The sequence below is a fragment of the Saccoglossus kowalevskii genome, chromosome 5, assembly GCF_978046115.1.
Source record: "Saccoglossus kowalevskii chromosome 5, keSacKowa6.1, whole genome shotgun sequence".
Taxonomy (NCBI): Eukaryota; Metazoa; Hemichordata; class Enteropneusta; family Harrimaniidae; genus Saccoglossus; species Saccoglossus kowalevskii.
The window spans coordinates 35,696,681-35,709,443 of NC_140645.1; the positions used below are offsets into that span (position 1 = coordinate 35,696,681).

General features: G+C 34.5%; 1 protein-coding gene across 2 annotated transcripts in view; it reads right to left on the reverse strand.

Moving 5' to 3' along the window:
• Positions 1-12,763, reverse strand: part of LOC100368104 (uncharacterized) — a 40,446-nt gene that overhangs the window by 12,731 nt on the left and 14,952 nt on the right. The window contains exons 3-10 of one of the 2 annotated variants that reach the window (XM_085499364.1): positions 9,635-9,758; positions 8,507-8,686; positions 7,159-7,284; positions 5,250-6,160; positions 2,548-2,667; positions 1,016-1,153; positions 469-753; positions 8-49 (exon numbers count right to left, since the gene is read on the reverse strand). In XM_085499364.1, coding sequence (XP_085355490.1) covers positions 8-49; positions 469-753; positions 1,016-1,153; positions 2,548-2,667; positions 5,250-6,160; positions 7,159-7,284; positions 8,507-8,686; positions 9,635-9,758 — 1,926 coding nt within the window. The remainder of the gene's footprint in view (positions 1-7; positions 50-468; positions 754-1,015; positions 1,154-2,547; positions 2,668-5,249; positions 6,161-7,158; positions 7,285-8,506; positions 8,687-9,634; positions 9,759-12,763) is intronic. The other variant, XM_085499365.1, reaches the window with a different exon arrangement.

Sequence of the window (12,763 nt, forward strand, 5' to 3'; positions counted from 1 at the left end):
CTTATACCTTGTCCAATTTATCCTGGGGTTCATCATTTCTTTGCAAGGCCTGTTAAGTATTGATGGAAGAGGAAGAAAAATCTATGGTGAATCCCAAGTGAGTGAACCCACTTTTTAGTTGGTGAACTTGAACTTGAACATGAACTTGATATGGCTCAATGATATTAACCAATAAATATGCTAAATTAGATTAGATTAGAAAAGATTAGACTGAAAATGCTTGAATTTTGAAAACACTGAATCTCACTATTTATGAAAATTTGACCAACCCACCAAACTCTACTGAACTGTTACATTATTCTTAATTAATAAAAGGGTATGATTTGGTGAGAACTCATAATGCATTGCAAAAATTCAATTTGGTGAATGACCTACCGGTAAGTTATGTGGCAATGAACAAGACACATTGAGAAGCACAAACTTGTAAATGGGATAAATGTTAATGTGCAGACAAAGAACATTCCTTACCACACGATCACTGATTATTTTTTTCTTTTCATCTTCTTCCCGACTTAACTCCTGTTCAATAATTTCTTGTTCTTCTTCCATCCTTGATTCCATCTCCAAATGTCTGAATTCTAAATCTTCAAATATCTTTCTCTCAGCTTCTAAGACTTCAGATTTCAGTTTCAATTTTAGTTCATATTCCTCTTTTTCGCTCTCATCACAAGACTCTAGTCTCATTTCGAGTTCATCATATTCCTGTTCCAGTATTTCAAGATTCTGTTTGGCATCTTCAAATAGTTTGTTTTCCTGATAGAAAGGAAGTCAAGAGACTATTTTTTAAAAACAACATCAATTTAAAAGGTACCTAGGAAGTGGTATTTATATTTGCTCTGCTATTTGAGATGCACAATGAGATGTACATCTTGTTTGTTGGCAAACTGTTGACTAGAGTACCATTTAAGTTTAAGGACTAAATAAGAGACCAGACAACGATCCTTTTTTGCAGGCATCCTGGAGGAGTTGAATATAATTCATGTTTGAGGAATAAATATGAGACTAGACTACCAACCCTTTGTCGTTCCTGTACTGCAGAATGACTGATTTGTCTTTTGAACTGTTTCACAGATTCTACTTTTTCTGAGTCTTGTTGGAGTTGATCCATCTCTGATTTGTGTTCACCTTCCAATAAGGCTTTCTCAATCTCAATCTAAATAAGAAGGCAAACATTTGTTCAGAGAAGCAAGGAAGCATTTAACAAATAAGATAGACAAAATATAATCTGATGTTATATCACAAAAATACAGCAATTAACTAGGTGCCATGGAATGTTAAAATTTTTTTTTATAAATCAATGAAAATATGAACTGTATGATAATTGTAGAGTGGGTTTACAAATATAAACCTCTATGTTGTGGGCAGAATCTTGTACAATAAAAAGAAATATACACCACAAGAGTGAGATGTATAAATGTGAACAAACACAGAGTACCAATTACCAACTTGTATCATAACAAATGATAAAAATGTCAATTTTGTGCAAAAACTAATTATTTGCATATAAATAGTTAACTATTATAGCATTTGTGTTTTAAAAATGCTTAATATCTGATTGATTGTTAAATAGCAAAGTGCAGTAAAATGCATATTGGCATATACAATGATTCCACACACAGGCAGGTGAGTCAACTTTCCATGAATTCTTTAGATTAGTGTACAAGTCATTTTAGTTCTGTATGTTTGTTCACAGTGGGATGTATCAACTTGATAGTGAAACTGGGAAAGGCAATATCAATTGAAAATACTGATCTACCGTATTCAAATTGTAATTTCATTTAGAGAAGTGAAGATATCATCACAAAATGAACAAATCTGAGAGAGGTCTATCTGAGGTATTTACATGTATGATATCAAGGCAATCAAACTTGCGCTTTTTTAACAAGTCGAAAATATCACTTTTTATCAAAATTGTTGAAAATATTAATCAAAATTAGAGAATTGAAGACATGAAAAAACCTGAGAGAGGTCCACCTGAGATTTAGTTGACAAAGTCATCATCAGAGCTACACTCTTTGTAACATGATGAATAAGACTGCAAGTTTAAATGTGCATATTACAACATGTGTGATTCACCTGAAAGTACTTGTTTATGTTTTGCATATGAATGCTGCTTGGACATACATGTGCATGTACACGTGTTGTAAATTAGTAAATAAACATGGTTTTATTGGTATTCAAAAAAGTGAACTGTAACGGTATTATTCAGTTTAATTACATAAAACATTATTTATTTTAATATTCATGTGACCGTGATGATTTACTAATTTGGGTGTTACAGTAAGATATGAACAATAGTGCAAGAGACCAAGTCTGTAGTGAAATGAAATCCACAAAGAACACTATAATATAGCTTTATTGAGGCTAGTTGACTGAAATTATTAAATGTCATCACTGTGATGATAAATTTGCTTTGTACACTTTTTGCCAGCAATATTGTCAGATGATTTTACGTTTTCCACAGGCTCACAAAAATTTGGCTCTTGCAAAAATTAAAAAGGGCGACATAGAACTGATTTGAGGTCTGAGTAAATGAGATTTATTTACTTCTCTCCTAACTTCCTCTGCATCAATATCTAATTCTTGTAACTGTCTTTCATGTTCCTCAATCTTCTTTACGTACTTCTTTCGCTCCATCTCTAAATTCTCCATTTCACAAGTTATCTCCTGGTAAATATTGAAGAAGTATGTCAGTTGAAATGACTAGTATGAACATGGTAAAACAGTGAGTAAACAAAGTAGGGAATAGGTAAATTTCTAAAACTTTCTTGAGAGTTTTACATACGGAACTAGATGACATAACTAAATTATTGAGTAGTCCAGTCATTAAACATTCAGATGTACAAGGTTGGATGGCCCTTCAATCACATTTTCCTACCTGATAACCTTCGACCACATTGATAGAACTCATTTTCACCATGAACAATTAGAGTAATGATACTCGATTGGGGAGATGAGGTGGATTGTATTGTAAGTATTCTTTGAATGTTAAAAATTTGCCATTTTAATTATGTGCATCAGCACTCTATCATGTCAATACCAAGTTTGAATGAAATCAGTCAAGGCATCAAGAAACGCTTGATGACATATTAAAACAAGTCATTGTCAATGACACGTCCCCGTTCCGTTCATATTTGAGTGACATATACATTCAAAGCAGATCATGACCGAAATGCACCTGCATATGTACAACACATTGTGCTAAATCTGAACAAAATCCATCCATGCATGACTGAGATCCGGTTCTGGAATTGTGAAAATACGTGATTTTGATGCATTTTCGGCCTTAAAATGGCCATCATTCCGCTATTGTTAAGCAGATCATGAAACAAATGCACATATCTATTTGTGACATGATGTACCATGTGTGTGTGAAGTTTGAACTTGATCAATCCAGACATGTCTTGGATACGGATCCAGAACTGAATTCTTTAAAACAAAATGGCCGCCAGTCGGCTATTTCGAACTTGATCCGGAAAAAAAAAATGACGTGCATCAAGGTCCTATTATGTTTAATGTATGTACCAAATTTGAATGAAATCCGTCCATGCATAACTGAGATCCGGGTCCGGAATGGTGAAAATGTGCGATTTCAATGCATTTTCGGCCTTAAAGTGGCCGCCATTTGGCTATCGTTAATGAGATCATGAAACAAATGCACATACATATTTGTGACATGATGTACCTTGTGTGTGTGAAGTTTGAACTCGATCAATCCAAGCATGTCTCAGATACGGATCCAGAACTGAATTCTTTAAAACAAAATGGCCGCCAGTCGGCCATTTCAAACCCGATCCAAAAAAAAAAATGACGTGCATCAAGGTCCTATTATGTTTAAAGCATGTACCAAATTTGAACAAAATCCGTCCATGCATAACTGAGATCCGGGTCCGGAATGGTGAAAATGTGCGATTTTGATGCATTTTTGGCCTTAAAATGGCCGCTATTCGGCTATCGTTAATCGGATCATGAAAAAAATGCATGTGCATATGTCCCATATAATGTGTGATGTATGAGTGAAGTTTGAACTTAATCGGTCCATGCATGTTCGAGATACAGGTGATCACGGACGCACGGACGGACGCACACAGGGCAAAACATAAGTCCCCGTTTTCGGACTGCGTCCGAACGGGGACTAATAGTGATTTTATATGTTGTTTTTTATATAAATTGGCCACCTGCCAATCAAAGTTCAAAAGAACAAAAAAACTAATCAATGCACATATGTAAACAAAATTGGTCAAAGCATATGTGAGAAATGGTGGACACATGAAAATAAAACCAATACAGAGTCAGCCATTTTGTAAAAAAAAAAAAACTTAAACAAATCTGCAACCCAATATGTGTATGTTCATACCAAGTTGAAATAAAATTGGTCAAGGCAAGCCTGAAAATCAGTTGACATGTTCAACATCATCAAAATCCAAAAATAAACAGAAATAAAAATTAACTAACATGCATATGTCTCTATCATAACTTGCTTCTGTGCCAATTTCAAACCTAATTGGTCCAGGCATGTCTGAGAAATAATGTCGGACAGACACACAGACTTGTCTGAAAGGGAACTAATAGCACAGTTTAAACCCCAAACATGTTGGTGGATTGTACCTTAGAACCTACATACCACATTTTATTGAAATCTGATGAGTGGTACTTGAAATATCTGTGGAATTATTATGGTGGAACAGTGAAAAATAAGTAAATTATGTAAATTATATGTATACACAGATTGCAACTAAAAACTGTCTGGCTGTCATTATTCTAGAGCATCTATGTACTACGTTCTATCAAAATCTGAGAACTGGTTCTTGAAATATCAGTGGAACAGATATATACCTGTGTACACAACATATAGTGCATATTTTTAAGACACTAATGAACCTAATTTAATTGCGAATTTATTTGTATATCCACTGTGTTTAAAAATAAACAACACAATACAGTGTGGAATTAAATGTGAAGCGAATATTGCTACTCACTGCACCATGCCCATGTACAATTACAATTTGAAAGAAACCAGTTTTCCGAAGGGTAGTTAAATTGAACATGAAACAATGAACAAAGCATTGAGTAGTCTTGACAATTCGCATTCAAAAGCAGGATTAAATAATCTTGGTTTTGACAAAAATCATACAATTTTACAGTGACACTATTTTTACCCTGTACTAAAAGATAGGGTATCCTACCCTAAGTATGGTAAATCCAATGAAAAAATGGCGTGAACTAATTTAGATCAATTATAAACATACCTCTAAATTGCAAACTTGCTTTGATATTTGAGGTTTTTTTATTCTTGGTGGTTTTGGTGGTGGCGTTTCCTTCTTAATGATAGTTTCATTACCAATCTGCACAGCAATGTTCACTGATTCATTTACGTCAACATGCGTTGGTGATTGTATGCCCTCATGTTCCTGTTGTTCATATTCTGCACATATGTTTAAAATTTCCTCCAATCGTATTCGTTCAAGTGAGGCCATTTTCTGTTCCTGTTTTCTTTCTGCCACCATTTGCTCATGTTTCACACATAATTGTTTTTGAAGTTCATCCTCAAAGTCATCTGGATTGACATGCAAGGTTCTACGGTTTTCATTCTTAAGTGATTCAGCAGCTTCTGGAAGTATGTTTGATACTGGGGTAACATTTAATGTTTTTGTTTGGTTTGTTTCATCATGTTCACAAGACTGAATGCTAGATACTGATAATTTATCTGTGTCTCCATCTGCTTTTGGAGACAGTCTTTGTGTTGGTGAAGTACAAGAAGTACGTTTCGTAGTATATAAACTACTTTGTCCTAGCTTTATCCGGCTTGGTGATGTTGGTTTTTTATATTCTGACATTACAGGTGGCTGATTGGGACTTGTACAAGGAGACTCTTCAAACCGCGCCCTAATTGCACTCACTGGTGGTTGGTATTCATTAGTGGCATTAGTGTCATCAATATTTTCAACTAGCACAGTTTCTTTAATGACATCTGGAGCCCCATAAATTGGTGACATTGGTGAGACAGGTGGACAACAAATAGTTTCAATATTGTCATCGAATGTCACACTTTTCAAAATTTGTTCAAGATCATCTTCAATGCTTTTTTCTAGTGGACTTTTAATTTCTGATTGCTCCATGATTATTTCATTCCTATTGGATGTATACTTGTGTTCAATACCTGAGAATATATTCAAATGTAAGCATTATAATTATCATGCTTGATCTTATAACTTGTATGAATCCTATTAGTGTAGATGATCTTATACAATACTCAATATGAATCCTATGAGATTAATTGATCTTATAACTTGTTATGAATCCTATGGGAGTAACTGATCTTACACCTTGTATGAATCCTACGGGAGTAACTGATCTTACACCTTGTATGAATCCTATGGGAGTAACTGATCTTACACCTTGTATGAATCCTATGGGAGTAACTGATCTTACACCTTGTATGAATCCTATGGGAGTAACTGATCTTACACCTTGTATGAATCCTATGGGAGTAACTGATCTTATACCTTGTATGAATCCTATGGGAGTAACTGATCTTACACCTTGTATGAATCTTATGGGAGTAACTGATCTTACACCTTGTATGAATCCTATGGGAGTAACTGATCTTACACCTTGTATGAATCCTATGGGAGTAACTGATCTTACACCTTGTATGAATCCTATGGGAGTAACTGATCTTACACCTTGTATGAATCCTATGGGAGTAACTGATCTTATACCTTGTATGAATCCTATGGGAGTAACTGATCTTACACCTTGTATGAATCTTACGGGAGTAACTGATCTTACACCTTGTATGAATCCTATGGGAGTAACTGATCTTACACCTTGTATGAATCCTATGGGAGTAACTGATCTTATACCTTGTATGAATCCTATGGGAGTAACTGATCTTACACCTTGTATGAATCCTATGGGAGTAACTGATCTTACACCTTGTATGAATCTTATGGGAGTAACTGATCTTACACCTTGTATGAATCCTATGGGAGTAACTGATCTTACACCTTGTATGAATCCTATGGGAGTAACTGATCTTACACCTTGTATGAATCCTATGGGAGTAACTGATCTTATACCATGTATGAATCCTATGGGAGTAACTGATCTTACACTTGTATGAATCCTATGGGAGTAAATGATCTTATACAATACCTGGTATGAATCCTATGGGAGTGACTGATATCCTGTTGTTATTAGGCATCTCTCTTTTTAGTTTATTTGCTTCAGTAGGGTGGTTAAATCTAAAATAATTAGATCTTCCCAAACATAGCATGGCACCTGAGAGACAAAAGGTTGATGAGCACGTGTTACAAAGTGTGAGTGTCACACAATTATCAAGTCTAGTAGAGGTTATTTTGATCGGAAAACTAGCCAACATAGCTCTGCTGTTTGAGGCACAATGAGAAGCAAAATTGTCATATTTCAGCTAGCCAACTTGTTTTTCCATTGAGAAAATTGTCTTTAAAATGAAACCCATGGCAAAATTTTAAACACAACATGATGTTTTTCATGAAATTATTTCCTGCCATGAGAAAGTCGTGATTGGCTGTTGCCTAAATGAGATTGAGCAGAATTGGGTCAGATCATTGTGGGCATTTGCAATTACATGTACCAACACATACATACATGTACATTGTAAATACATTAAGCACATAAATACACTAAAATAAAATATATGAAAAACATGATTTTGGTTTATACCAAGCATTCAGGCAGAACTATTTTTTTCAGCTTGATTTGACTCAATCAAGATGTGCCGAGATCCGTAATATGAACGCCATTAATAAATGCATACATCACAGGGGCCTGACGATATACTCGCATCAATTAGTGGACATCTATGGGGCGGAGCGACTATGTCTGGGTACAGGGCCTTATCTTTGCTCAAAATAATGGAAATTATATACAGTTTGGTAATGTAAAGCAAGTATCAACGCTCTGAAACCCCGAACATCACTAATACTAGATACCAGATACTGATGTTTATGTCAATAGGCGCATGCATGGGACGCCCTCAATCAACAGCACTGCAAATTTTGTCTACTTGAGGGCGCTCTACACATGCAAAGTGGTATCTGGTATCACAGAAATTGTCAAATTTCGTCAACTAATACCGTAACAGCGAAGATATATACACTGAAATGACCTTGACCTGAAATTCAACATTTTTTAAAAACATTGGCCCAGGTAGTTCAGAACCCAACAATACATTTACAGTCCATGTATTATACATAAAAAATAAACAAAATAAAAAAAATAATCACAAAAAAAATTATAACTTTCACAAAAAAAGAGATATCTTCACCAAATAAACAAATGTGTCTACATTATGAGTCTCAAAGCAATCTGGCAGGCAGTTTTAGAGAAGAAGTCAAAAATATGCAAAATGAGCAAAAAAACCTGAAAAATAACAAATAATACCAGTTTATTTGATAAAAAAAAATGACAGAAGTCATTTCTTAGCTCATGCTAAGTGCTCAACAGTAGTCATAAAACGTACCTTGTGTTAATTTTGTAGGGGAGTTGACATTCATACCATCTATTGTACAAGGTCCAATAGGATACAAAATAACTTCATCCTGAATGTTTTGAATATAACAATGTTCAGCTTCAACACCAGTACCAGTGATTACAATATCAGGTTGCTGTCCAGCATCAGCACGTCCAATATATGTTTTACCTGTATTTCAAAAGACACTTAAAATCATATATGTATGTCAAAATGACAGCACTCATTCACGGCCATATTATATTATTATGCAATTGTGTTTGTTCTGAATATTTGTACTTATTCTGTAGAATGGGCATCATATTGAACCGGGTCACCTAGAACGATACTACAGATCCTGTATTGGTATTGGACACTCAACCAATTTATGGCCCTATAATAAAATTATTATATCATTGTGTTTGTTGTGAATATTTTTTTTGTTTTGATAAAATTGGGTTATAAATATCGAAATCTGTATTTTGTAGTCAAATTTACTAAATATTTTGTGTTCATGTTTTCTGGATCTAATTTAATTTTTTTGTTTACTTGGGGTTGGGTCGAATTGTAGATATTTTGTGTTCATGTTTCTTGGTCAAATTAAATCTTGTGTTTACTCAAATTTAAATTTGTGTTCACTCTAGGTTGGGTCGACTTTACTTGTAAATACAGTCTTTGCCATCTCTTGAGAGACTTTGCATGCATTATCAGTTGTTGTAGCATTGCCTGGTCATTGTCAAATGCTTCACACTTCAGGGGCCCTGAAAAAGTAGCACTTTCAATAATTTTGATGAAATAAACTTTTTCAATTAAAAATGTTCATATTTATAATCACAGCAAATTTAAATAGACATTGTTTTACAAAATGGTTTTATTATGGCTACATTTTATTTGCATTTTCTACATTACATCAACTAATCTAGATAGTAATTTTCTCTCGTACATTGAAGCTGCAGAAAATGCAATTCTCATTCATCTCAGTCAGGGGACCACCTGGGAGTAATTGACATCTGAAAAATAGATGTGAAATATCATCACTCCCAGGGAATATTGGGTCCGGGAATTTCTGGGCTATATCATATATTTGGGACATATGTAACTATTATACTACATCATGGCAACTACCCACTACATACATACCTTCTGGTAATGGAAGTAATGTAACTGCTGTACTAAGACGTCCACCTCCTAAACTAACTAAATGAGGTTTTTCACTCTGTAAGCGTACTGCCTTCCCAGTATTGGTTACAGCTAAACTACTGTCCTGTAAATAAATACAATTCAAAAAGTTTAGCTGAATCAATTTATATAAATAAGGGGGGGGCAGATTATTAGCCTAGAATGATATGTAAGCTACTGTAAAATACTTTATTTTTGCTGGAATTAATTAAGATTGTTTGGGTGTTTTGTATAGAGTTTATCTTCACTGATTTCTGACCAGTTGAATATAAAATATAGGAAAAAGGGTATATTTGCTGGATTTTATTTTCATTGAGCGAAAATAGCCAAAATAATGTATTTTACAGTACTGAAATTGAGATTTTCATAAGGCAGAGGAAGTTAACTTGACAAGGACTGACCCAATCACAAGAATAATCTGTGTAGGGTCTATGGTTTAACAGATTTTACAAGACAATACAATGTTGATTATTAAGTAGTTGTTATGTGTATTTAGTCAGTTAGTGTGTTTGGCACCTGAACACTATGTACATTATGGTACAATGGTACATGGGCACTCAACATGTGTTCTTTCCATCTGGATGCTTAGCATTGTTCACATTGATCGTTGGAAAAAACAAATTCACAAAATAATTACAGATTGCAAATGCTAATATCATATTTGCTCTATTAGATGCACATTTCCAATAGAAGCAAATATCATTTATTGTATATTGGATTATTAAAATAATATTTATTTTGATCATTGACACACCTCTGTCATGCATTTCTAACAGAACAAATAAGGTAGTCTAATAGTTTGACTCAAAACCACATTCAAGTTCATACAAGAATAGTTGATTTTACGAATTGAATTGTGTACACGCTTGTACACTACCATTTCACAATTATGTCCCAATTATGTTCAAGAAACTCTATATATACTTATTATCAGTAAAATGGAACTAGTCATCCTGACCCGCCAATATCACAGCATAGGGAATCCATGTAGTGAGCGATGACCTGTGTTTCCAGGCATGTACTAGCAAATCTCAGCTAAGACATGGTTTGCATCTTCAGAATGGTGTCTTAAATTGTCCTTTGAGTACGTACAGTTAATTTGAATTGTGGGTGGTTGGAAGAGTGGGTACAAACAATCGGATTAAGGTAGCGGGACTATTATTTGCATACTTGTTTTCATCCTCTAATTGTGACTAAATGACTACAAATAAACCCGGGAAAGTATATATTTTTAGAATCGCCAGACTTCAAGCTTTTCACAAGTGTATTTTGCATGCCCGTATCTGCATTCTACGACGCGTTACTCAACCAAAGGTGAAAAATTACTTTTTCTGTGAAAAAAATAATTACGCATTTATGCTGGCGATAAGAAGTATTTTTTTCACTTTTCCTAGTTGTTCAATAGTCTGGTAAATTGAATGTGTCTGGTCAGTTTTATTCAAGCAATGCGTTTTAAAAAATAGTGTGCTGAATTTCAATTACTGTTTTAGTCGCATTGCCCCCAACTCAAACCACAACTTGTTGGTAAATAATCGATGAAATAGTTTGTCTGGACACATTCAAGTTCCTCTCATTGTCACCTTAAAGCTGTGCAAATTTGGTGTTAATCCGACGACAATAAGTCTACGTTATTTTTTGTTAAAGACCTTGTATTTTGAAAAACATAAACTCCTAGAAAACGTCCATGAAGGAACAGCAAAGATTTTCAAGCTTTTTTATCGGCACAATCAATTTGTTTTCCCATCAAGGTCTGTTTTAACATGTGTAGGGACATCCAAATGTGTAAGGCTATTGGAAACCAAAAAAATAAAGGAATGGGATAGCTATAATTGGATAAATTCGGCATATGAAAACACCAAAATCAATGATTTTTTTTCAGTGGCTGCGTGACCTTGTGTCTGACACATTCATATGCAAATGACTAATCTGTGAAACAAATAGGGGCGGAGAAAAACCACTCAAATGTTTGGAAACAATTATTGTGTGTCAGATAGCTACTGATAACACATCCTAACATTGCTTTGTCTTGAGTTTATCTTTGAAACTTATAGGCACACAGATTAAACCTGTGTTGTTGATTTTGGAAAACACTACTGAGGCTGCCTTGCTTCCCTTCAGAAAATCTACATTTTAACCAACTTACATGACATTCTATGTTATGTTGACTTTATCACATGAAAGTTTATAGTGCATTTCATCAATTAATAAATAAATGTGAAAATCGTAATTTTCAACACAAATAATAGTCTGGCTACCTTAATTTGATTTTGAATAGGGCATGTTTTGAACTGAATGGAAACTCTGCCACAGTAATGTGACATATCTGGTCAATAGGTGACACAAATAGTTTTGATGATATCAAAAAACAAGCAGCTTCTCAACTGAGATAGCGCCACTGTTAGCAATGCACATTTCAATTAAAGAATTAAAGATATCATCACAAAAATGAACAAATCTGGAAGAGTTACGCCTGCAGTACTTTTATGCATAATATCAAAACAATCGGTTTTCAACAAGAAGTCAAAAATATTACTTGCTACCAAAAATAATAAAAATATTCACCAAAATCAGAGAATTAAAGATATCATCATGAAATGAACAAATCTAAGTGAGGTCTACCCAAGGTACATATACACCAAGTATCAAAGTAAGGTAAAAAGCAAGTACAAAAGTAAGTTACGTGGATGCCAATGTGTCAGCATTCTTTATTCTATGTTTTTTAATATTACCTCAAACCTTGCAAATAGAAGTGTGCATTGCAGTGTGATAACTGTCATAAACGTGATTGACAGGACATACTTGTTTACAAATTGGAATCTACCAGGTGTGCTTGTGATTTACATAACAAAGGATGTTTACAATCTACTGACTTGCTTACTTGAGTGCCTGCATGTCATCTTGAGACAGCTGCTAGACCACATTCTGATTGGCTCCTGTGGAAACCCAGGTGGTGTACCTGAAACTGGGCCATTTATGCTATGCTATAAACAGTTGTGGACCATCATTTCAACAGAGTACAACTGTGTGTTGCTGCTGTGGGACAAGTGATACAGGCTTCAACCATCATTTTGTGAGACTTGTATGAACTGC